Source organism: Pristis pectinata, chromosome 7, assembly GCF_009764475.1.
Source record: "Pristis pectinata isolate sPriPec2 chromosome 7, sPriPec2.1.pri, whole genome shotgun sequence".
NCBI classification, from domain to species: Eukaryota; Metazoa; Chordata; class Chondrichthyes; order Rhinopristiformes; family Pristidae; genus Pristis; species Pristis pectinata.
In genome coordinates, this window is record NC_067411.1 from 60057033 (window position 1) to 60083591 (window position 26559).

The 26559-nt window shown below is 39.7% G+C and overlaps 1 protein-coding gene across 1 annotated transcript in view; it reads left to right on the forward strand.

Annotated features, from left to right (window-relative positions):
• Window positions 1–14934, forward strand: part of acer2 (alkaline ceramidase 2) — a 44701-nt gene extending 29767 nt beyond the window's left edge. The window contains exons 5-6 of the mRNA XM_052019741.1: window positions 7911–8048; window positions 10623–14934. Coding sequence (XP_051875701.1) covers window positions 7911–8048; window positions 10623–10809 — 325 coding nt within the window. The 3' untranslated portion in view covers window positions 10810–14934. The remainder of the gene's footprint in view (window positions 1–7910; window positions 8049–10622) is intronic.
• Window positions 14935–26559: the final 11625 nt, after the last annotated feature.

The following is a 26559-nucleotide window of genomic DNA, read 5'->3' on the forward strand; positions in this document are numbered from 1 at the left end:
CCATGAGGAAAATGAAAGGGCAAGTTAGCCCCTGGGGCACAACACTGGGCAGGCACATAAAGGGAGCTAATCAATAAAATGTATGTGGCCTTACCAAGTAAAGGAAATTTAACCTCACTCAGCTGAGTGCACATCCTTGCTGAATTATAATTCCTTTAGCACAGGCTTTCTATTGCTTCACCATGGTGCATCTCATGGGGCTGGGTGGGTACTTGAAGAGGAAGTGAACATAAGGTGTCCAAGATGAGGAAACTGCCCCTACTGCTTACTGCCTCACCTTCCTAGTGACAGCTGCAGGTTTCTTCCTCCCATTCTGCAGGGGAAACTACAGCATCTGGCTCCTACCTGCACTCGATACTGGTTCTATGGACGAATCATTACATTTGGACAATCCCCTCCATCTTCTGTGAATCCGCTCTAAACATCTCCTGGCTACTCCAGATATTCTTTTTTAGTATTTTGCCTTTTAATCATGGAGTTGCATTTACATCATTCAAGCATGTATCGCAATAGGAACACAGCTGGGAGATGCAAAATCCAGAAGGAAAATTTGAATGATTCAATCAAATTGAAATGGAAGAATCCAACTTAGTGATTCTAATTCAGGTTTTACACTTGCAGTCTCTCACTCCTTACCTTATTTTTGCTATTTGAGCTCACCATTGTATTAATATCGGGGCCCAGATTTTTCAGCATGTCTCTGTTTATCCAGTTCTCATTTGAGTTCCCCTAAAGGTTTAAAGCTTACTAAAACTTTAAACATACTTTGCCACAATAAAGCTGCAATGATAAGTCATATTTGCAACAACAAGACCTCGTTTTTCCATCTCTTTCCTTCTCCCTGCTCAGACAGTAAGGGAACTGAATTGGCTGGATTTGGATAACATGCTCTGGAAATGCAGTGTGTGATTGATCCAGTGGAAATTGCACACAAGATTTTGCTGCAAGTTCGTTAACACGATTTGAGCCATCAACCAGCCCTACCCATATTTTTTGAGGGCTTACTGCCCTTAAATATAGCAAGTGGCCAGCCAGTGCTGGTTAAAGCCTACAGACCTAGTGCTGGTAACTGGGATTAGTATAGAAGGGTACTACTCAGTGGTCAGAATGGGCAGGGTGGGCCGAAGTGCCTGTTTCTGTGCTGTATGACTGTAAGGTCATACCTGCACTTCTCAAAGAGGAAGTACTTTGTGGTTTCAGTCAGTAGTGGAAGTCATTCAACAAGCCTTGGAGATTGCTGGATGCCATGGCTGATCACAGATGAGGGTGACCATCCAATTTTCCATTATGGCTCTAGAGTCTTGCTGAAGAGGTGAGGTGTGGAAAAGCGGCCCACTTCAGACAATAGGACATCCTTCAAATCTGCTTTCATGTATAATGGGTGAAGGTAGTGAATGAGATCAACATGAGAAGTCCAGCCCCAGGCAGTGCTGTGCAGAATTTAAAAATCTTATCTGTGCCTAGAATCAATAATTACATCATCAAATCCTATCTTCCACCAACTACTCTCACATACTGCTCCACATCACTCAAACTCTACCAACAAACCCCATCAGCGAGGACTGGGACTGAACATCCATATCCCACTCTGTCCTGAGATATTTAACATTACTCCAAGCCTCATTTCTACACACAAGTACATCCCCCAGGCACATTGAAAGATACTAAAAAGTTCCTTTTGAACAGCAGAAGATGGTGAAAACAGCAGAAAACACATGTAATTCCAAGCACACATGCCACAGAGGAAAGAGTTCTGATCATAACTGGAGCAGAGTCCATGGCCAGTGATGGCACTGAAATCATTGAATATGGCATGCTCTCACCCAATCTTCATGATCTCATTCAACTCTTCCCTCATTCCAAAATCTCTTCTGATATACTAGCAGTAGATCATCTAAGCTTTCACCACCACTGTCCTTCCCTCATCCAGCCTTACTCTTGTGCCTTTCCTCTTTCATATAGTCCAGGTGTCCCACCAGGCTACGCGACAAGCAATGAAGGAGATCTGCAGCCACATTGTTAGCATTGGCACTTTGTAGTTTAGAATGTGATGAGTCAGGACATGAATAGCTTGCAGATGAGGCAGTGAGACAGGATGGCCCAGCCGGCAGCTTTCTAGAAGTCTCAATTGCACTCTTGTCAAGGTCACACACAAATTCTGCTCCAGAGGACTCCAATGAGAACTTTGATGAGACAGTGTGTAGATTAAGGCCAAAATGAAAACAGAAAATGCAGAAAACACACAGCAGGTCAGGCATCGTGAGTTCTGATGAGAGGTCATCGACCTGAAAGGTTAATTTTATTTCCTTCTCTGTAGATGCTGCCTAACCTGCTGAGAATTCCCTGCATTTTCTATTTTTATTTCAGATTTCCTGTACCTACATTTCTTTTAACTTTTTGATTATAGGGGAAGGCTGATGGGCAAGCACAGTGAAGTGCTTTGTTCATAGTCAGTCTGTCTGAAAGAATGTCAAGAAGCATGGAGAAGTTCAACTGCAGTCTGGCACAGGGGCTGGAGCCTAGGCTACAGTCTACATGGCACGGAAGTGACAAGCAATTCCTTTCCAACCCCTGTAGTCTCAATCAGTGCACTACATCTGATAGGAAATATTTCAGCTTTCGTCACAGTGTAAACAGAGGCCACAGGAAGTGGTGCAGTGGCACATCAGACATCTGCCAGCCAAGCACAGACTATTATGGCTTAGGATGCCATTGTTTAAAGGAGCTTCCAGGACATCACAGCACTCCAGCACTCTGTCCACCAACATGGCCTTGGGGAGCAGCAGGGCTCTGTGACAGCAAAGTGGCTGCCGTTATTAATTCCGTTATTGTCACTTTAGCATTTCTTTTTGCATTACTTCAGATTGCACTACTATCTTTGCACCATTCTGTTGTTTTGTGCTTGTCACTGTATTTATTGTATTTATCATTACCATATATATTGTTTACTCTGTGAATTTAACACAAGCAAGGAATGCCATTGTACCCTGGTGTATATGACAATAGACTAATCTGAATCTGAATCTTGTTAACAAGCTTTCAGCACAAACTTGTGTGTGTCCTCCATTGGGTCAATTACACACTGCATTGCCAGAGCACGTTATCCAAATCCAGCCAATTCAGTATGAGCAGGGAGAGAGAGATGGAAAAATGAGGTCTTGTTGCTGCAAATATGACTTGTCATTGCAGCTTTATTGTGGATTTAAGTCTTTAGGGGAACTCAAATGAGAACTAGGTATACAGAGTACATACTGAAAAATCTGGGCCCCAATATCCTAGGATACCTGACATTTCCAAAGTATGGATGAAGTGGAAAAGTGCAGTGGATGAGGGTAGCTCTGATAGTGAAGAATAAGGACAATAATGAGGAATAATCTTGGCCCAGAGAACAGGAAGTAGATTCAATGTGTGTGAAATAAGAGATAACAAGAGACTAAAATCACTGGTGTCCAACAATCCAACTCCTTCCAATCAATCACTGGCAAATCCAAAAGTAATTAAGAAGCCCTTTACCCACAGGTAGATGGATTCTTCTAGCTAACAAATACAACATTCTCTATTAGCTATTAACAATGGTGTTTGCTGGAAGTGCTCATGTCAAGTCAGCATCACACAAGGATTTAGTGTCACGATCTGCCAACTCTGCATGTATAATGCAAGTGCTACAGTTACCAGATTGATGGATGGAATAAGTAGAGCGGAAAATATGCAGGCAAATTTGTACCCAACCACCAGGAATTCTGAGCACAATTTCATGGCCTAAATTCTCTGAACTGCTAAATATATGTATTTTCCTTGAACACAGCAAGTGCCAAGTTATCTGACAGAAAGTGCTTAACCTCAAAAATTCAGAATGCATAATATTACTCTAGCATGCTAATATAAAAATAGCATTATCACAGCAATATACCTTTGATTCCTTTAACATGCAAAAATCTATCAGCCTCTAAATTAAATATACTCAATGACTCATGCAGTGGAATAATCTGTGGAGTAATCTATAGTTTATTTTCCACAACAAAATGGCGAGTACAGCTTCTACATTAAAGCAGATCCATCGCTTTTCTGGTAGGTGACTTAGCCCGCAGAATATATGTGGCAAAGTATATGTCCCATGGTGATAGGAATATGGGATCATCAGTACTTAATACCACATGAAGTGGATGGAGAAGTAAACCAACTCTCCTGGACCAGAGCTGGACAATTTGTAATAACTGAATATAGAGACTTTTTTGAGTCCATTTTCCAGGAGTGGGTGATGGACTGTTGTCTCAATGTCAGTGTTAGTAAGATATCTTACTGTGAAGTGTTTTGTGATATTTTCCTATATTAAAGAGACCAAATAATTGCAAGTTGCTCCTTGAAATTAAAATCCTATATGAATTCAAAAGCAATTTGGAGCCTGAAATATTCTAATATAGTTCCCAGTAATAGGTTTAGCTTTTACAAATTGTTTTTAACCCCTGACTTTAGAGCTCCAGGGTTAAAGCTATGGGGATCTTTTGTTTATCAGCAGCTCTACAAAAGCTTTGTAATTTGCTTTGGCATGTGTACAGCTACTTCATTATGCTTAGTTAACACTCCCTTTAGGTGAAGTAGCTTTCTGTCAGAGCAAGAAGCAGTTGTATAATCTCTTCTAATATCTCTAATCACATATGCTGCTTCCAAACATGACAGCTGTCTTCGCAGAAAAATTATTCAGTTTTGGTGAGAGTCAAATAGGATCAAATTTATGAAATTTGAACTTTGTTTTATTTTGTAATGTAAAGATTTGTAGGAGGTTTAGCTGGCATTGAATGACCTCTTCTAGAGGAAGCTGCAGGAATGGAAAGGTCACTTCCCTCAGCCACAATAATAAGTCTCAGGATGTCCTGCACAAAATCAGCTTAGTGTGTTATCGGATGTTAAACATAGAAATTAATCCTCCATGTATAAAGGACAATGGATAAGTCTATAATTATGGGGCTGAAACTGATGCAGCTGGTATTTGATAATAAAAATAGCTGCTTTTGAAAGGCACAGTTGTGATCTGAGGTATGATTCATAGAAGAAAAGGAAAGAATGGAACCATTAGCTTGCAATTTTTTGCAGACATTCTTAAGGCTTTTCACCCCATGGGGTGTTTCTACAGGTGATAGGGCTTATTGATATAGAACAACTAAAATACAAAGATGGAAATTCACTACACATATGCAAGAATTATTTATATCTTGTGAAGTATTTATTTTTGGAACCTTTTTTAAACTGTTACTATTTCAGCATATTAACATTAATCAGCCAAAGTAAATAGGAAGACAACAAGCAAACCATTATGTTTGAATGGTTAAGGAAGCTGGAACAGGTCTGCATGCAACTGGTCAGGCTTCCTTCATTCCGTTCATTCACTAAACCAGTCCACTGTTCAATAAAAAATGTGTTGTGTAGATATTTTATCTTTTGGAAGTACTCAGAATAGAAATCTGGGATATTTATGCACATTTTGCAGAAAATAGTGCCAATTTAAATAGATAAAAATGAAACAAAAATAGAAAGATATATTTAGTTGCCTGAAAATTCACTTCTTCCCACATCACTTAAACGTTGAGCAAATCAATTCCATTTGTTGTGTCTACACAAGTACACTGTGTCTCAATTAGATTAATGCTTTAACCTGCTCGTTGGATTCCTATTTCTGATTTAGAATGTGGTGGTTACAAATTCCACTCTCGGCAACTCGTGAGTGGAGAATAAAACTCCTTGAAATATGAGGATGACATTCATTGGGACATAGGAACAGGAGTTAGTCATTTAGTTCCCTGAACCTGACTTTCCATTCAACAAACCATGGTTGATTTGTGCCCCAGCTCCATTTTCCCTCATTTCTCCATATTACCTAATACCTTTGACTATCACGATTATTAATCTGAAATCTATAATTGATAATTGGTCCAGCATCAGATGGTGTTTGCAAAGAGGGTTTCAAATTTTTTCCAATTCTTGCATATAGAAGCATTTGCTAACTTCATTCCAAAGGCATGTGTCTGATTTTTAGACAGTTTTAAACAAATAACTTCTAGGTTATGCCACTTTTCCATGTTTGGCTAAGCATACACAGAGGTCCAAAACAAACAGATGTGGTTAACTGAGTGTTGACCATTCTCCATAGAACTGCTAGCTGGCTGTCAGTCATCACAATTTCCCCATTATTTTGTGTTTGATTGTACCACCAGGTTGGATCGGTGGTAAGAAAAGTGAATGCTATGTTGGCATTCATTTCGAGAGGTATAATGTATAAAAGTAAGGATGTGTTGACGAGGCTCTATGGGGCACTGGTGAGACCTCATTTGGAATACTGTTTGGGCCCCTTATCTTAGGAAGGATGTACTGATGTTGGAGAGAGTTCAAAGAAGATTTACAAGGATGATGCCCGGAATGAAAGGGCTTACATACGATGAGCGATTGTCGGCTCTTGGACTGTATTCATTGGAGTACAGAAGAATGAGAGGGGACCTCATAGAAACATTTCAAATGTTGAAAGGACTGGACAGAATAGATGTGGCTAAGTTGTTTCCTTTGGTGGGTGAGTCCAGGACTAGGGGGTAGAATTAGAGGGTACCCATTTAGAACAGAAATGAGAAGAAATTTCTTTAGCCAGAGGGTCATGGATTTATGGAACTCGTTGCCACATACAGCTGTAGAGGCCCAATCATTGGGGGTGTTTAAGGAGGAGATTGATAGGTATCTAATTAGTCAAGGTATCAAGGGATATGGGGAAAAGGCCGGGAATTGGGGATAGATGGGAATAGTTTAGCTCATGGTGAGATAGTGGAGCAGACTCGATGGGCCGAATGACCTACTTCTGCTCCTTTGTCGTGGGATCTTGTGATGTTTTATGAAAACAAAACATTGCTCCTAAAGAATAGTCAAGTCAAGCCAAGTCAAGTTTATTGTCATGTGCACAAGTACAGTACAGTGAGGTACAGGTACAATGAAAAACTTGCTTGCAGCAGCATCACAGGCACATAGGTACAGACAACATACAGAATATAAATTATACATGAATTATACAAGAGTGAAGAGAGAGAGAGAGAGAAAAAGACAGTGCAAAAACGAGACCTTAGTGCAAAAAACAAAGACACAACCAGAGACAAGTCCATGGTAGAGCAAGAGGTGGTTGGTAGTGTTCCATTGCTGAGGTAGGTTATGGTTGTGCAGGTCAGTTCAAGAACCTGATGGTTATAGGAAAGTAGATGTTCCTTAACCTGCTGGTGTGGGACTTCAGGCTTCTGTACTTCCTACCCAATGGTTGCATGAAGAGGGCATGACCTGGATGGTGGGAGATGCTGTCTTCTTGAAGTAGCTCCTCCTGTAGATCTTGTCAATGGTGGGGAGGGCTGTGCCCATGATGGACTGGGCTGTGTCCACAACTCTCTGCAACCTCTTGCATTCCTGTGCATTTTAATTGCCATACCAGTCCATGATGCAACCAATCAGGAATGAAATAAGAAATGGAACTTTTTTTTTACTTTTTAAATGTTTAGTTGAAGCCAATGAGAGTGTCATTCACATTTGCTGAGCTCATGATCTCGGCTGAGCTTCCAGAAGAATATTAGTGGCACATGAGTGAAAATTGTTTAGTTTATTGCATTACATTTAGGGGTTTGTTCAAGATCACCACTGGCAGAAACATTCAGTGTACCTGGGCCAATGGTTGATATAGGGAGAGGGAAGCCAGTTAGAAGAAATGTAAAGTTGGTAGAATTTCAGCTGATCAACTTCTATTTTCTCACTGTCAAAGTACAAACATCGCTACTATATTCTTTCTTTGAGTTATCAATTTTTTTTTACTTCATCCAGAAAGAACTGTGATTATCCTGTATGTGTACCATCTTAATCTTTTGCTAGCTAATTTGTGCTTTCTGCTATTTCAGATGTGAAAATATCCGTGTATACAAGTTGGGTCTCTTAGCAGGTTTTTGGTGGGCTCTAGCCCTGCTCTGCTGGATCAGCGATAACCTTTTCTGTGAGCTCTGGTCTGCATTCAACTTTCCATATCTACATTGTGTCTGGTGAGATGCATGCTAACAAATAATGATTTAAATAACATTAGTAATTTTACCTCATTAATATTATTCTTCAGACTATATTGAAATGTCTGTCATCAAAAAGGAGCAAATATCAAGATTTTCCTTCAAAGTACTACAAATGTATAGTGACTGTTTGTCCCATAAAATATACTAGTATCATATTATTCTTTTCCAAAAGGAAAAGCCACTAATACTTTCTCAGTTTCCTGATGTGTAACTAAGTTCTATTTACTTAGATGTGGCCTTCAGTTTAATTTTCTCAGCAGACGACATTGTAATCCTTGTCTGATGTTCACATTAGTGGGAATAGGATTTAGTAGGAATTTAGGTGATAATGATGTGATCATGGTCAATGGCCTAACTAAGTTTCAGCTTGGAAAATTTCTCTACTCTTCAAGATTCAGAGGAATAAAATCGCAGTGTCCCTGCATCACCTATTGGCATGATCTTTGATTGGTCATCCTGTCTGAATAGAAGCTTCGGACTTGGAGAATGGGACATTCATTGACCTCAGCAACACCTTAAAACTGACAGTTGGGTCAAGAATCAGCTTAGTAAAACAGGGCTTTCATCAAGTTAAAGGGACATACCATTATGGTTCAGATCAATTTGCTGCTTGAAGTTTTGCTGTATAAATTGGAACTCATTCATTTGTTCAAAGCAGAATTTTCACTACCATATATTTGGAAACAGGATGATACCAACGATTTCATAATTGTATTTACTGCTGAGCATTTTTACTTCACTCATGATGTACATCTTTGCTGTTTAGTCTATTGCGTGTATTTGGGTAAAACACAGGGCCACACCTACTTGAATCTGTTTTGTGTTGACAGACAGCAAATCCTTTTGCTCCTATACCAGACCTCACCTAAGCACAAAAAGATTAATGAATTCCATTCAGTTGGACCCATTATGCAAAAGCACAGTGCACTGTATTAAAATAATGAAAATCAAAAATGTGGAGATGATGGAAATCAGAAATAAAATATAATGTTGGATAATGTTGGAAATGCTCAGTAGGTCAGGCAACATCTGTGGAAAGAGAAACACTGTTAACGTTCTTTATTTATAAAATAACGGATGGAAAAATGTCATGTTACAAATTAATGATTCATCGGCAAAAATATTTCATGGTCAACACTATTCAAAATGTTTTTGTTCTTGTATTTGAAATTAAACTGAATGATAAAATTTTTGAAGAGTCCTGAAAGGCTGAAGAATTAGTGTGAATTTCATATCCAAGTTTGCCAATGGCACTAAGCCAGATGCATGGTGAATGGGATACAAACAATCTAATTGAGTAGGAGTAGGATCTGAGAAAGACAAATTAGAATAGTTTTTTAATGGTGAAGGAGTGAGAGCTTTTGAGAAACATACAGATACAAAAAGAATAAAAGACTAATAGAATATTGACCTTTAACTTAGGCAGTAATAATTTGAGGATGAGAAAATGATGCATCAGTTGAATAAAACCTTTATATGACCCTTTTGCAGGATAACGTTCAGTTTCTGGACACTGAACCTCAGGAAAGATATATTGGACTTGGAAAGGGTAGAAACCTAATTCACCACAAAGATACCAGGGCCCAATTGGTTTAAATTAGAAGGTCATATTCCACAAATTTGTTTAAAATTTCATAGAGTTCAGAGTTGGGGGTGACTTAGTCCAGGTCTTTGAAACAATTTGATTCATTAAGTTAAACAAAGAAAAACTCCTGGCAGAATCAGAATACATGGGCAAAATCATGAAAATAGAGTTATGCCTTTTAGGAGTGAAATCATGAATTGTTTATCACACAAAGGGAAGTGGAAATCTGGAATTCACCTCCCCAGGAGAACGATGATACTGGATAACTGAAAAATTTAAAACAGATTGATCCATGAAAAATGTTGGAAAGAATCCCTGCAATGAATATCTGTAAAACTAATATTCCAAATTAATTGCAATCACTGAAATAATTCAGAATCATCACTATTCAAATCAAGTAATTAATAGCAGGAAATTAGCTGTTCAGTATTGTTAGCCACGTCTTGACAATTAAAAATATTGACAATACATACCTGTAAGTAAAAGTAAGTTCCCTTATGTTGTGTACACCTTGAGGCACCACAGGCATTTGTGACTCATCTCAAGATTGAAATGATGTTATTAACTGCAGGAAAGAAGCTCAAGTGTGCTGTCAACTTTATCTAAGGCTGAACTATATTATTCCTTTACAATGCCCTACAAAATCTCCATATTTCAATTTATCAGTGATGAGAAAAAGTAAGTATTTGTAAATGTAAATGAAATGAACAGCAGAAAAAAATGAAATTACTTTTCAAAACATCTGTTGGGCTAATTAATATTGTATAGCTCATGCTTTGTTAAATCAATAATAGAACTGGCTGCCATGTGGGAAAGAAAACACACATCAATGGGGAATGGAAAATGTCTATTGGATGGATGACATATTAACTGACCAATCAAATCTATTGGCCAGAAGCTGCAAGAACAGCAATTTGAAAAATCCTTGTATGTATTCTTATTTTTCTCTTTTCTTTTTGGTCTAGGCATATCTTGATTTGTCTGGCTGCTTATCTGGGATGTGTTTGCTTTGCCTATTTTGATGCTGTCTCAGAAATCCCTGAACAGGGCCCAGTCATCAAGTTCTGGCCCAGTGAGAAGTGGGCCTTCATTGGTGTTCCTTACGTTTCTCTACTTTTTGCAGAAAATAAGTCTCAACTAAAAGTTACCTAAGAGGACAGTGACCCACTTGGCCACACATTATTTTGAGTACTAGCTTGGGAAAGCTTTATTCCATGAGGCAGAGGGTGCCTCCTAGATTTCTGGATTTATATACCTTGCACCTTAGATCCACCTGTTATTAACACCGAATCTCTCAGGAGATTATGGGAGTGAAATTTGTTAGAATTTAAAAATGTACACTTGATTAATTCACACTCATTGGAGCAGATTCAGGCTTACGTAAAATTTGTGGTGCCAACTCAGTTACATGATTTCAGCTTTCAGCTGGCATTAACTGTGGCTAAAAGCCCGACTTCATGAGTGACCAGTTCAAGCTACCTTGTGTCGACTATCCTGCAACTCTGAAAGGGAATGAGCATTGCAGCCGGAGCAGCTGATGGACCCCTTTCTAGAGGTTTGCTGCTTGTTAGAAGAGATGGCAGAATACGAGCAAGAGAGGGCATCCAAGTTTTCTTATGCAGAACTGGAAGCCTTAGGCAATGTGGAGAGAAGGAATGAGCTTCTGTGATCACAGAAGCTGGAATGGTGGTGAATTCAAATAATGCAGCCAAATGGACAAGAAAACAGCTACAAAATTTCAGAGACCTTTTCTACACAGTCGAGGTCAGTAAATGAATCTTCAAATCCCATCAACAGCACCATGGTCTGGCCTGCCAGAAAGCACACATAGGATGTCAGGATGTATGGGGGAGTCCAGCAACAACTTTGCATGGGACATTGCATAGAACCCTGGACCCCACCTCTCCAACATGGAAGTGGAGGCTAACTCAATTTTGACACAGCATCTCAACTTCCATTGCCGTACAGATAGAAGCCAGCTTAGACTGCTCCTATCATGGCTCCAGGTGTTATTGTTCAAAAGGGCTCTCCAGCATTTGCTGAGATTCCTGATGGCGATGGCTACAAGTTTCATGTTGGAAAGGGTAAGTTCCAGGCTTAATGCAAAGCCCTGTGCCATGTGATGTCCTCAATGACCCATGACATTGAAATCAGACTTCCTGGCAGGCTTCCTAAAGCTCACTATTTCACTGTGCACTCCCATCAAACTCCATCCATAGTCTGTCTCTTCATCTGAGTCTTCTGCAATAGAACCTGCTTGTGACCTTCAGCACTTGCACTATCCCTTCTCCCTGTGAAAAGCACAAGCTGATCCTGCCTCTATGCTATCCTCTGAACCTCTTCTGCTGTCCGATCCCACTGCCTTTTGTGTGTGAGTTTGCACTGCCTCCTGGCTCCCTGCAAATATAGGACATCTCTCTAACTCCCTCCAATAATAATGAAAATAAGAACTGTAGATATTGGAAATCTGAAATTTTAAAAAAAAGAAAATGCTGCAAATACTCAGTAGGTTAGATCATATCTGTGGGAAAAGAAACAGAGTTAATGTTTCAGGTTGAAGACCTTTTGTCAGTGTTCTGATGAAGTGTCTTTGATCTGAAATGTTAACTTTTTCCGCAGGTCCAGCATCACCTGCTGAGCATTTCCAGCATTTTCTGTTCTCATTTTCCTTCAGTAATACTTCTACGCAGCATCTGAGAACTCTGGAGCCCATTCTTTCCTAAGTTGTGGTTTTCTTAACAACGCCCCAAGAGAGCTTCTGTTAAGTTGCCTGCCAGCATCTGCTGTAGTCATAATGTCCTTTCCCTTGAAGAGGTCCAACATTCTTTAATTAGTGCGGGCTGTCCTTCACTGACATCAGCCAGTCATGTTATTGAGCCTTGCTGAATTGTCCAGCCAATAAACAACGCAGTTAGTGCCGGCTGGATACTTCAAATGTTATGATGAGATGACTACATAAAATTTGCATCCCACCTACTTTACATTGTGTAGGCATGGATCATAGAATCATAGAACAGTACAGCACAATACAGGCCCTTCGGCCCACAATGTTATGCCGATCTTTAAACCTCGCCTAAGACTATCTAACCCCTTCCTTCCACATACCCTTCTATTTTAAATTCCTCCATATGCTTATCTAGTAATCTCTTGAATCTGACCAATGTACCTGCCTCTACCACCACCCCAGGTAGTGCATTCCATGTCCCAACCACTCTCTGGGTAAAAAACCTCCCTGTGATATCTCCCTTGAACTTCCCACCCATTACTTTAAAGCCATGCCCTCTTGTATTGAGCATAATCTCTCTGCCCATTTCTAGAGGCAATCATAGTTAGTTCCTCATATTTTCTGTCCATTTTCTGTCTGGTCCTCTCTTTTAGCTGAAAATTTAATAAAGTGCCCATTAATGTAAGTTGTTTTTGGTGTGGTGGCAGTGGCTTTCATTGTGGTAGAGATCAACAATGCTTTGGTGATCTCCATTTATTATTGAAGTTATTTATGTGTGAGATTTGGCAGTGAAGGATGGCAGGCTTTTGAACAGGGCAAGGAAGAAATAATTTATGCTAACATGGACGCATTGAGTATCTCTGACCCTTGGCAACATCAGCTGGAAAAGAAAACAATAGATTCATTTATATAGCACCTTTAGTGATCCTGGGACTTCACAAAATACCAATCAAATACTTCTTGAGTTGTAGGGGAACCATTACAGAATCGCCACATAATGTAACATAGAATCTAGTGCCAGGGCATTAAAAAAGTTATCCCCTAATTGCCGTTAGTTGAAAGTTGTTAACTAACTGCTCCAGATTGTTTGTTGCTCCAGATTCCACCTTCTGCAGTCTCTTGTGTCTTCTTTGTGCAATTCTCTATTGAAAGTTACTATTGAGCCTTATTTCCCTCTTTCAGACAGTACTTTCCAGAGCAGAACAGCTCAGAGCATAAGATCACTTCTTCTTAACTCCCTTCCTGTTGTAATTTAGGGAATGTGGCAGCCAATTTGCACACAGCCAAGCTCCACAAAGAGCAATAAGTTAATAACTGAACAACCTCTGGCCAGGATACGGGAGAGAATTACCTTGCTCTTCCACGAATAGTGCTTTTATATCTATATCTCCCTCAAAGAGAAGAGGTGAGGCCTTGGTTTAATATTTCTTTCAAAACCAGCACTCTCTTAATTCTGCATTGAAATATCAGCCTAGATTATCTGCTCAAGGGTTGGGAAAGGACCTGAACCCACCATTTCCTGACTCAAGGGGTGAGACTGCTACCATTGAACCCTATAGATCAGGTTTCACATATGCACTGTTGGAATATAGTTCCTTCACTTTCCCTTCTCCAATAACGCCAAAACTGTTATTACTTGCTTAATACTTATATATGGAATAACTCAATCTATTTCAATCTAAACGACAACAAGCAAGCATTCATTCTTTTCAGCTTCTTTAATACCTATACTTTTCAATCTCAATTTCATCACTTCCCTAACTTCTACCTCATAGTAAGTCCAGAAATGCTGAACTTCACAATCTTTTTTGGCACCAATCTCTGGCCCCATGTGCCATCTGTTTATCATGAATGTTTTCTGTCATCTCCATAGAGCTAGCCATTTTAACTTCTGGCTCTCTTCCTTAGCAGTTGAAATTCAATGTCACTATTGATTTGAGGTTTGATTTATCAACATTCTCTGTACTGACCCTACCTATTTCTGCACTGCAGTAGCCAAGGTTCATCAGAAATCTGAGGCCCAAGTTCTCTTCCACACTCCTGACACCCATACTCTGAGGAAGTGCACAGGTTTCCCTTGCCTCCATTCATCATGCACACTCCCAAATCTTTTCACATCTTCATGCTATCCCACTTTATGTTTGTATCATTATGTTCTGTCCCCTCCTTCCCAGTGCATTTTCTGCCTTTCTATTGACTATTCCCTTTAGGGGCACAGTGGATTTTAAAGCAATGTTAATTTTATAAATATAAAATAATTATGTGATGAAGCACGGTTGTACACAGATATGTTCGGAATATTAAGCTCATTCGCTGGTTTCAAGTTATACCGTCTATTGGAAACAATCACAATAAGGGGTCCTTGTGAGGCTGACAGTACTTGGAGGTCCCTTATCACTCTCCCTGGCCACCCATCCTTCCCCTCTATCCTCCAACCCCTTGCACAATGCCTTTGTGCCATGTCTTGGGGTATAGTTGAGGAGGTCAACTTCATACCACAAATAGCAACACTAATATTATTTCTAGTTTTCTATAATCTTAAGATGACTACTCAAAACCCTATTTATTATATAACAAGAACTTAATTAGTTTTAAAGAAATGAGTATTTTACCTGATTAGAAGTTTATTAATATTTGTATTTTAAATATATAATTATTGCAAAACTGTGTGAGATAGTAGTTTATACAAACAGCTTGGCAGGAGGAGAAATTCATTTTAGGCTGCTGATGAAAAATGTGTGTGAGAATATTGACCATTGGTTGTATTCACCTCCTGCACATTCAGTTCCATTGAAGTTTACAGACCATATGTGCAGGAGTTGAATTCAATTGGTGATTAATAGACGTACCACAGGCGACCAAAGGTGATTTTTCCCCTAGGCTTCCAGTACATCAATCAAAGCTGATTTGAATGTTTTCCTGAAAACAATGGGGATAATATTAACTTCTATCATTGAGCATGTAGAAGTGTAATTACTCCTAACATTGCCCTTTCTGCTTTCCTTTGCACATTGGTTAAACAAAGTGTTAATGAGATGTTAGGTTAATTTCATGGGGCTTGTAATTAGGGCAAAGTAAATGACATTTACACCACTGTATTGCGCACGTAATGTGCCACTCGATGCAGTATTACACTGGCATTTCATAAAATCCACATTTTTGTTTTGTTGGCTAGACCATCCTATCCAGGTCAAGGTTAACCTTTACCTAATTTCTGGTTTAAAGTTTAACAATCCACTGTCTAGTTTTTAAATTTCAGCAATGAATGCCTGAGTCTTAAAGACTATAGTGCAAAATTGTCCATGACCACTATTTTTCCAAGTTGAATATATAAATTACAGGAATAGCAAAGTTAAACACATGAATATTTCTTAACCTTTTTGTAATGAAGGTGTCATTTTCAAATGCAATATCAAATGTATCTTCATTTTGACTTGGATGTATACTTAAATAAGCTAGATGCACAAGTACATTGGTGCCTAACATTCCAGTTGTGCTGATATGTGCAAACTATTTCTTTTTTCTGGCCTCTCATTTTAGAAGTCACTAACAATGTGCAATGGTGTTAGATTGAAGAGTGGACTCATTAATAGATTATTAAGCTGCTTTGATATAAATGTTATTCAATGAATAAAATCCTTGTACTTAAAATGTGAATTCTCCTTCAGGTATTTAAAATTATTAGCAATGTATTGTAATCTGATGTATTTTTCTTAAGAAATCAATATTTGTAAAATGGATTAAGCAAATAGTGATTTTTTTAACAACGTATATTCTATGAATTTCAAGTTGGTTTAGGATTTGTATTTCTAACTACTGATCCAATTTTGTATTGAAATAAACATGAGAGACAAATCATTATTTTTAATACATTTGCTATGATCACTTTGGATTTAATTGTGTTTATATAAAGGATGACAGGAGTAGAATGCTTGGCATGAATGAGATCCTGGTGAACTTAGTAACTATATTTGAATAATATTTAAGAGCATCTCTGTGTTTTTAGTAATAGCTACAGTATGTCTGAGATTAAGGAATGGTAACTAACAACTTAGTTTATCCCATAAAGTGTTAGTAAAGTGTTAGTTTATTCCATAAAGTGTTACTACTAAGGTACAATAATGTGTCTGGTAGAAAACAGCACTGTTGCATTAACTGCTTGCTCTGCAGCACTGTCCCATCTAATATGACAACACAATTTTCAACAGGGTACAGAATAAAAGCATTGTATTTTTGTTTAAGAATAAGTTGTTATACAAGTGAATGCTAGAGTTCTTAATGGATTAATTCAGACTTCCTTCAAAACAGTAATGATGGATTAATTAGAACTACATTTATATAATAAAAGCACATGAAAAATTATGCAAGCTCTTGTACTGTACATGTCCTTTTCAGAAAACATTATGTTATTACCTAAAAGTTATACATTTTTACCTAATTAGTAAAAAGTTTTATAATGTAAAATGTTTTGGTTGTTCATTAATGACTAGTTTAGATCTCTCAACACTCAGTCAGAAAGCTTATGCACAAGGCTTCAAACAGAATAAGAATTAAATACAAATTGATTTCTGATTGTTGCTCTCCTTCAAAAGGATAGGGACCCCCCCGCGCCCCCCCCCCCCCCGGGTATCTGGGTCTCCATTAAAAACTGTCCTTCACTTGTCTATTAGACTGAAACAGCCTCATCTGTACCCAGTCTCTGCAAAAGCCACAAGAAGTCCAAGAGCATCCTAGTTCGATCTAACTAGCCAATTTCCCACCTCTCTGATTGTTTGGTGTGATCTCTTTTTAGTCGAGGCTGATCTTAGAATTGATTCTTTGTCTCAAAATGCTAAGACCAGTGAGGCGAAAAGGATGACATCAAATTCACTATTATGTTGAAATCTTTTATAGAAAAAGGGGGAAGCATTAGATGGCAGGTCACCTTTGTGTGTTCTGGCACATTTGCCTGTCACCAGTTCATGGGATTAAGAGCAAAGCAAGTCAAGACTAGAAAATAATAAGGGGGAGAAAAGGAACAAACGTTAGATCACTTGTTCCTCTTCCTTCTGCCCAGGAAAGATAAAAATTTGTGTGGAGGGTGGTGTGGTAAATGGGCATGATTCCCATTCATGGGAAACGTCAGCTAATGTCTTACATTCATCTGAAATGATTCATGAAATTTTTGAGTGGTTTTGTTTACAAGTAAAAATGTTACTTCACACTTTAAAGGAGACTAGGGTCTAATATAATGGGATTACTCTGTGATCTTTGTATCATACAACATTCCTATGCTTGATCTGTACATCTTGGTGTTTTATTGATAGATGAAATCAATGAAAGTGTGGATTAGATTAGAGCAGGAGATGTGATACCAGGTGAGTAAAGAGATTGAGGTTGAACAAGTTGGGCGAAAGGGCCTGTTTCCGTGCTGTATAACCCTTCATGTCATTGCCTCATTGAATTGTTGCAGTACTAGAGGCAGGCATGAAGTATGGCTGAAGTGCAAAGTGGCAGATGGAGAGGAGAGACCTGTGAAATCAATAATGGAGCAAAATGGAGAACAACATAATTAATCAGAGGAGGAAGAGATCACTAAAAACAATTACTTGAAAGGTGTGCCTGCATCTTGAAGCTGAGTCAAAGTACTTTCAGCCTCTTGTACTGGGCTACATTACAGGTTGTAGGTTATAGGTCATAGGTTAGCATCCTGTAAAATTCCAACTGTCAATTGTGTGTATCGTGAAAGTTTCTAAGCAGTCGACCATTCTAGACACAATAACCAAACCTCATTCAACATCAACTTTCCAGCAAGAACAAATCAAACATGGCTGCAGTCCCTATCATCTTTCAGGTGTGGACCAGGAGGTGAAGATACACAGCTATAGAAATATTGTATCCCAGAAAGACTTTACACAGACAGGATACCATATCTAAGACCAGGTGAGATAAGGAATAAAAATTCACTCTTTATGTGAGAAAAATAACTAAATAAATATAAAATCCAAAAGAAACAACATATTTTGTCAATTTTTATCAATGGTGTAATGGAAAATTGTGATTTGGACGGTTTTCTAGCATGCAACCCCTCTGTAATGCAGGGGTGCACTGCATTGTCAGCTTTTAAACTTGTGGGTGCCACTTATGAGTCACCACTTTTCATCTCGGTGGACTGGAGTTACAATAGAATATCTTTTTCCTGTCCTCTCTGCCTTATGCATCAGAATCAGAAGACAGAAGACTTTGCTCAAACACCTGTAAACAGAAGAGTTAAATGGTGGGTCTGTCGCAGTGGTGCCTCCATCGAGCACACACCACCATGCCTCCTTCAGAGAACTGTGGTGGAGAAATGTAAATACAGGGTCCCAGGCAGCATACCTGGGCACAGAAAGTTAAATCTGAGAGTTAGGGTTCCACCCCTAAACAAAATTCTGCATTTTATTGAGTCTCAGTGAGAAGATTGGGTTCAGTTGCAATGCAATTTATGACAAATGGTCACCACTATCTCAATGAATCGGATTACACTGGAAGAATCACCAACAAGTGTACAATGTGTGTAAGGGGCACAATAATTCTGTAAGGGAAAACTGCCTTTGTCAAGAACCCATTCCTTTCCTCTGATCTTCCACTTTAACCTGATCTGCTGAGCGAACAAGAAAAGCTTTTCCTCACCACACCCCACCATTACAATCAAACCCCTTTCCCTGGGAGAATCCAGCCGAAGAAGAATTGGGACTCATCACCACTTTCTCAGGGGCATAGAAAAGGGCAATAAATGCTGGCCTTACCAGTGAAGTCCACATCCTGTAAAATAGATAAATATCATCACCTTAATAGTTAAGGTTTAAAAGTATTTTTAGTTTTCCCTCTGAAGCCCAAGGAAGCAGGTATTGGCCTCCCAATACCAACCCAGTTGGACTGGATCCCATCAGAGACATGGTCTCTCTAACCTTACATAAGTGCTATGGGCTTTTCCTTCAGCTGGGCCACGTCCTATTACTGCCACTTATCTTCTACATCTTGCTGGCTTTGGGTAACTGACTAGAGGATGCAAATGAGGCCAATGAGATAAAATCACACAGGCCCTTCTCTGCTGAGGTCAGGCAACTTGGTGTCCCATCATCCCTTCCCAACCTAATTGCTGCCCTGAGTTAAAATTGATAGTTAAATCTGTGGGCGGCACATTAAATGGATTTGTAGCAGAACCAAAATGAAATCAAGTTCTCCACTTTTTTGATCTGTTCTGGTCATTTCTCACAACTCAAGAATCAGCCTTATGATTTTATCCTGCATGATTCTGGGCCCTGCGTGATTTATTGTCATTTGGGGAACAGAACTGGAGATGTTGCTGGAAACAAATTCAAGCAAGAGCACTACATAGTTTTAGCATAATGTTCCCAGATTTATTCACAATGGATTTAAAACCATTCCGCATTCTATTAACTTCAAAAAAAGTGCAGTCTTGCAGATATTGGAAATCTGAAAAAGCTGGAACTAGATTCTGTAAAGGGATAAACAGAGCTAACAGGAACAATTTTGACCTGACTCAATGAAAATAAGCTGGGATGGTGTACCAGCAAGAAATGCCTGATACAGGCAGCACAAATGAGTTAAGTCAACAATGTTAATAACATGACCATACCAATAGGAAATTCAAGTTATTTTCACCTCTGCCCCCATGTTGGATTGATTGGAGCCCAGATTTACTCCTCTGCCTTAGATAGTACTCACCAATGACTCCAACAAAGTCAAAGTCAAGTTTATTGTCATATGCACAAGTACATGTATGCATAGGTGCAATGAAAACTTACATGCTAGCAGCATCACAGGCACATAGCATCATATAAGCAGCATTCACAAGAAAAACATGAATTAACCATAAATTGTACACATGTTTTACAAGAAAGAACACAATTAGAACGGGAAAAGAAGTCCATTTTAGTACAAAGTGGTCAAAGTTGTCATAGTGTTGCTAGACTGTAGTGATTAAGGTTGTGCCGGTTGGTTCAAGAACCGATATGGTTCAAGAACCGAATGGTTGAAGGGAAGTAGCTGTTCTTGAACCTGGTGGTGTTGGATTTCAGGCTGCTGTACCTCCTGCCCAATGGTAGCTGTGAGAAGATGGCATGGCCCAGATGGTGTGGATTTTTGAGGATGGATGTTGCCTTCTTGAGGGCAGCGTCTCCTGTAGATACTACCGATGGTGGGGAGCGATGTGCCCATGATGTATTGGGCAGAGTCCACTACTCCCAGGAATTTAAAGCTGCTGACTCTCTCCACCTCTGATTCTCTCAATGTAGACTAGCACATTTTCACCCTCCTTCCCCTTCCTTAAGTCAACAGTCAGCTTTTTAGTTTTGCTGATGTTGAGCGAGAGGTTGTTGTTGTGGCACCATTCAACCAGGTGTCCTATCTCACTCTGGCTGACTCATCGCCACCTGTGGTTCATTCAACAACAGTAGCATTGATGCACCTAAAGTGGTTGCACCTGAAGCCATTTACTATGAGCAGAGCAGATAAAATCTTCTACTTTAGGCTATCACCATTCTATATATTTAGTTTACTGATGTGTCACAAGGGTTAACACTGTTAAGTCCCTGAAATTTTTCAGTTATTTCCTTGATCTCAACAACAGTTGACTTCTGCCATTCTCTATCCAATCCCTGGGACTTATGCTGGTAGTGGCAAAACAGAGATATGTTCACACGTTAACAGCTCTTTAGTGTTACCACGTTATTATCATTTCTATATCCAACCAGTGGCAGCAGTTTTTTCACACAGATGCCCCTTCATTCACTTGAATAACCTTTCTTGACATGGATGTACTAGTCAAAGAGGCCTTGAGCTCCTCACCTTGTCCTTCGAAGAACCAATCCTTGATGCTGTGCAATTATCCTGGACTGCTGCACACTGAAATCTTATTGGACAATCTTGATACTTTCTGATGGGTGTCTTTTAAGAAGTGTATAGGTATCGAGTGTGCATTTTCAGAATGCCAATGTCCAGTTCAGTCTTTGAAGCACTTCCTCTTCTGAATGAGAAGTTTGTAGTTTCAAATCTCACTCTCAAGACACAAGCACAAAAAGCCAGGCTGACACTTTTGTGCAGAACTGGGTGAGTGTGTGCTGTAAGAGGTGTACTTGGCTTTGACATTAAACCGAGGCCCTATCTATTCTCTCAGATAGATGTAAAAGATTCCATGACATTACTTGAGATTGTTAAAATGCTAATGTGACAAAAACAATGTCAGAGAAATAAGAAAATATTCGTGATGAGTGAAGTTAGAATTCCAGACACTTATGACCAGATTTCTAGTTAAAATTCCATACTTGTCCCATGATATGGAATAGTTTAAGAAGATTAAAATCCAATTTAAATTATTACTTCCATAACAGCAATAGGTGGCACTATGAGTCCACACACAAAGTTATTCCCTTCCTTCCACTAGCAGGTGAGTAGTACTGATAAGGTGCAGCTCACGTTAATGCAGCCTCCAGAGACACTGCTCTTGTGAAGGTAAAATTGCAAGTCTTTTCTTATTGATTAACCATTGGTGGTTAGTGTGTGATGAATAAATGAAAAAGTCATTTAAAACTGAACTGCTTCTTGTCTACATACTTCTTGTTCCATGTTGAGTAATGCATGTTCCTGAAATAAATATTTTTTCATTACAGAATGTCAGTGTTTGGTTTCAACACATCATTTCAATGGATCAAATGTAATATTAAAATTGGGTGACCATATCAAAACTAAATACATTCATTTTATTTTAAATGAAATGTTGCAATGCTACAATTTTTGCAACCAGTTCTGGTGAATTTTACTTTGGAGTCACTCTTAGTTCATCCAGATACAAAGGGGTAGGAAGAAGGAGGCCCATCGAAATACCTCTTCCCTCTTTAACCTACTTTGTGGTCTGGTGGGGATGGTGTTTGTGGGAATCTGCTGGGGTTGGAGTTGGGCTTGTGCCTGCAGGTCCCTCACATTGATGCTGGGAAGGCAGGAAGGGTTGCTCCTGGTTTTCCATTTTATTTTCCTGGAACAATCCCTTGCTGAATCTGGAGACGATGTGTGAAAATAGACTTATGTCTGAGTGGTGACCACTGCTGACAGTGAAGTACCCTGGACCCTGGCTGAGGCCAAACAGGCAGAGAAAAGATTTTATTTTTGCCCTCTTCTCCTCCCAAGATAGTTAGAGGCGATCAGTGCTGATGGAGGCGCTGACCTCCATCAAATCCCCTCCCGCTCCTTCTGGTGACACAACCTGGAAATGGTCCAGAACAGAAACTGCCAGTGCTTCTGGGCAGTAACAGTAACTCTGCATTTCAGGTGTCCAGCCCCTGTCCAGTCATGTAGAACTGGACTAATGAAAATCTGTTCAACCATCATCATTTTGAAGGAGTGAAATATAATTTGGAAATCTAGCAGCTTCTGACGTATCCTGTCCACTTTCTGAGTGAATGCTGTGGCCTGGATTTTAAGTCAGGTGAGCAAATGAGTTTGGTAGATGATTGGTGATTAAGTGAACCATAGTCAGGTTATAGTATAGACCAAGAAAGTGAAATCAATGCAACCAAATATGTTGAGTGACTTAAGTCACCAGCCAGTAAGCATTTAGCACTGGTGACCAAAGATGAGTTTCTGCCAATGTGCTCTTTTGGATCTGACTAAGTACTTCTTTGTTTACCTCACCTTGTAGGTTCACCCATTAACAGTTCAATCCGGTATACTGTGGTACTTCCAATGAACCATAATGCTGGCTTTGCTCCTTCAGATACCCAGAGGAAGTGATGTATGTTTTACAAGATATAAATTGCACTGCATAGTCTATGAAGCAATGTTATGGCAGAAAAAAAATACAATTCCCTTCACATATACTCTTACAGTACCCATTCAGATGTAAATGCATTTAGCAGTGGGACTCAATCACAAGGACCAGACTCCAGGTGCAGTTTCCGGGTCCGGCTAACGTTTGAGTAGTGAGAGGGAGCTGCAGCTAATCTGGATGTTTTTAATTCAGGACATGTCCTTCTAAGCTATAATGTCTGGGAGAAGGAAATAAACAAATCCACTGTGTCATTGTTGCTGTGGGATATCCAGATTGAAAATCTGCATGTATGTGGATGGACCTCAGCTTCAGTTACTAGCAGTGAACACCAACTCCTCCTCACACTCATTCACCTATCTATTCATTTTAATGTTTGAAACTTGTACGCTGGATCACATGAGTACCTGATAAATGTAGGCAGCTGTCACAGTGCACCATCCTGACCAGTAGCCTGGAATTTGCGGTAATAGATCTTTGAAACCAGGAGAAAATCTCCTGACTGTGCCTTGAATAAAATTTTACTTTCTCTATGAGAAAAAACAAATATGCTTATGGCTTTACTGTATCCTAATGAACGAATTTATCACAAATGCCCAAACTCCCGACCTTCTCATGCCATTGTGCTAAAATAGCAGGCATATTGATAGGAAAGGTTCCAAAATTGTTTTTCTACTTACAGCAACAGAAGTAGCTTCCACAGTGAGCTTGTCAATACTGGATTGTCCTTGGTAAAGTGCTTTTAAGCATCAGGAGGATCCTGTTCATACAGTCTTTTTAATATCCTGACGTATGGGAAAATTATTGAGGCCCCAACATGCTATCAAAATCAGATTCTAACCAGTCTGTGGAACTATTCTGGATTAATCTTCTTAGCATGGAAAGCATAATCCTGCGTTTATATTATAAGCAGAGGATCTTTTAATATTGACTGAAAAAATATACTTTAAGTATTCTGGCTTGAAGCAGGTGCATTAGGAATAGGTTTTGTTAGAAATAGTTTAGGACTTGTAGACTATTGATGACACAGAATGAGGCCATTCAGTCCATTCATCTCTGTGCTGACTGAAAAAGAGCTACACAATCTCATCCCACCTTCCAGCACTGGGTCTTTAGCCCTGCAATGTATGTCCATGTACTTGCAAAATTCGATGGCAGCTTCTGCCCCTCTCACCCTTGAGGCAGTGAGTTCCAGATCCTCAACACTCTTTGGCTGAAAAAAACTTCGCCTCACTTCCCTACTTCTACCAGTTACTTTAAACTTAGTCTCCTGGTTTTTGACCCTTCTACGAAGGAAGACAGGCCCTGCATAAGAAACACGAATATCATAAGAAGCAGGAGCACCAGTGGGCTTTGCCATTCAGTAAGATCATGGACTGATCCAATCTTTGCCTCAACACTAGTTTCCCGTGCTCTCTCAATATTCCTTGACTCTCTTATAGTTCAAATGTTGTGAGTCTCAACCTTGAACACATTCAGGATCCTGCCTCCACAGCTCTCTAGGGTAGAGAAGAAACTGCTCCTCATCTCCCTCTGAAAAGTGCGAACTCTTATTCTGAAACTTTTCACCCATTCTATATACCTCCACTCAGCAAACCATTCTCTCAGCATCCAACCTGTCAATATCTCTCAGGATCTTATATATTTCAAAAGAATCTCATATGCTTCAAAAGATCACCTTTCATTCTTCTAAACTCCAAGGAATATAGGCCCAGCTAGCTCAGCCTTTCCTTTTACATCAAGTTTTTAGGAGTGAACATCACCAACAGCCTGTTCTGGTCAATTCACATAGACGCCACGGCCAAGAAAACTCACCTGCGCCTCTACTTCCTCAGGAGGCTAAAGAAATTCGGTATGTCCCCTTTGACACTCACCAACTTTTATCAATGCACCATAGAAAGCATCCTATCTGGATGCATCACAGCTTGGTACGGCAACTGCTCTGCCCAGGACCCCAAGAAGCTGCAGAGAGTTTTGGACACAGCCCAGCGCATCACTGAAACCAGCCTCCCCTCCATGGACTCTTGTCTTTACCTCTCGCTGCCTTGGTGAAGCAGCCAGCATAATCAAAGACCCCATCCATGCGGGTCATTCTCTCTTCTCTCCTCTCCCATCAGGCAGAAGATACAGGAGCCTGAGGGCACATACCACCAGGCTCAAGGACAGCTTCTATCTCACTATGATAAGACTATTGAACGGTTCCCTTATACGATGAGATGGACTCTTGACTTCACAATCTACCTTGTTGTGACCTTGTACCTTATCGTCTACCTGCACTGCACTTCCTCTTAGCTGTGACACTTTACTCTGTGCTGTTATTGTTTTTACCTGTACTACCTTAATGCACTCTGTACTAACTCAATGTAACTGCACTGTGTAATGAATTGACCTGTATGATTGGTATGCAAGACAAGTTTTTCACTGTACCTCAGTACAAGCGACAATAATAAACCAATACCAATACCAACGTTTTCTAATCAACCAAGTCAATCTTCTCTGAATTCCAATGCAAGAAAGTCGTTTCCTAATTAACGAGACAAAAACCATATGCAGTACCTTCCTAAGGTCCCAGCCATTTTTTTTTCTATATGTCCTACCAGAAACTGACTTCCCAAAGTACAGAAAACTGGAAACACCAGTGCCCTAGAGAGTTGTATCAGAATTTCCCTGACTTTACATCAATAACCATTGCAATAAAGTCCAACATTCCATTGGCCTTCACCATTACATGCTGTATCTCCATGCTAACTTTTGTACTTCATGTATAAGAACCCTAGATCCCTTTGTAATACAATACAAAGTAGGCTCAGTCCATTTAAATAGTAATTTGTTTTTTCCTTAATTTTATGCAGTTCATTTAAATCTTCCTTCAGCCTCAGCTGTTCCAAAGGAAACAATCCTATCTTATCCAATCTTTTCTCCCAGCTAAAATTCTCCAGTCCTGGCAGCATCTGGGTAAGTACCCTCTGCATCCCGTTCCAGTACAGTATTTCAGATATTTTGTGGCTTTGGGCTCAAATGAGAAGGCTTAGACATAGAATCTGCATCTGGAGATGACAAATAAAAAGATAAAAATGGCACATTTTTATTTATTTTTTCTCACCAATCCCAGGTCCTCCTAATGTCAAATGTCTCACAAATCCGATAGAGATCTTTGGGGAGGTAACTAAGAAAATTGATGAGGACAGAGCGGTAGACATGGTTTACAAAAGATCATTGCCGAGACCCAACTCCTGGAACCCACTGGAGCTCCCAAGGTTGAGACCCGAGAACCCGACTAACCGGAGCACCCGACGCCGAGGCCTGACCTGCAGAGGCCAAGTCCCGAGGCCCGACCCGACGGGAGGCTCGACCTGCGGGAGCCGAGTCGCAC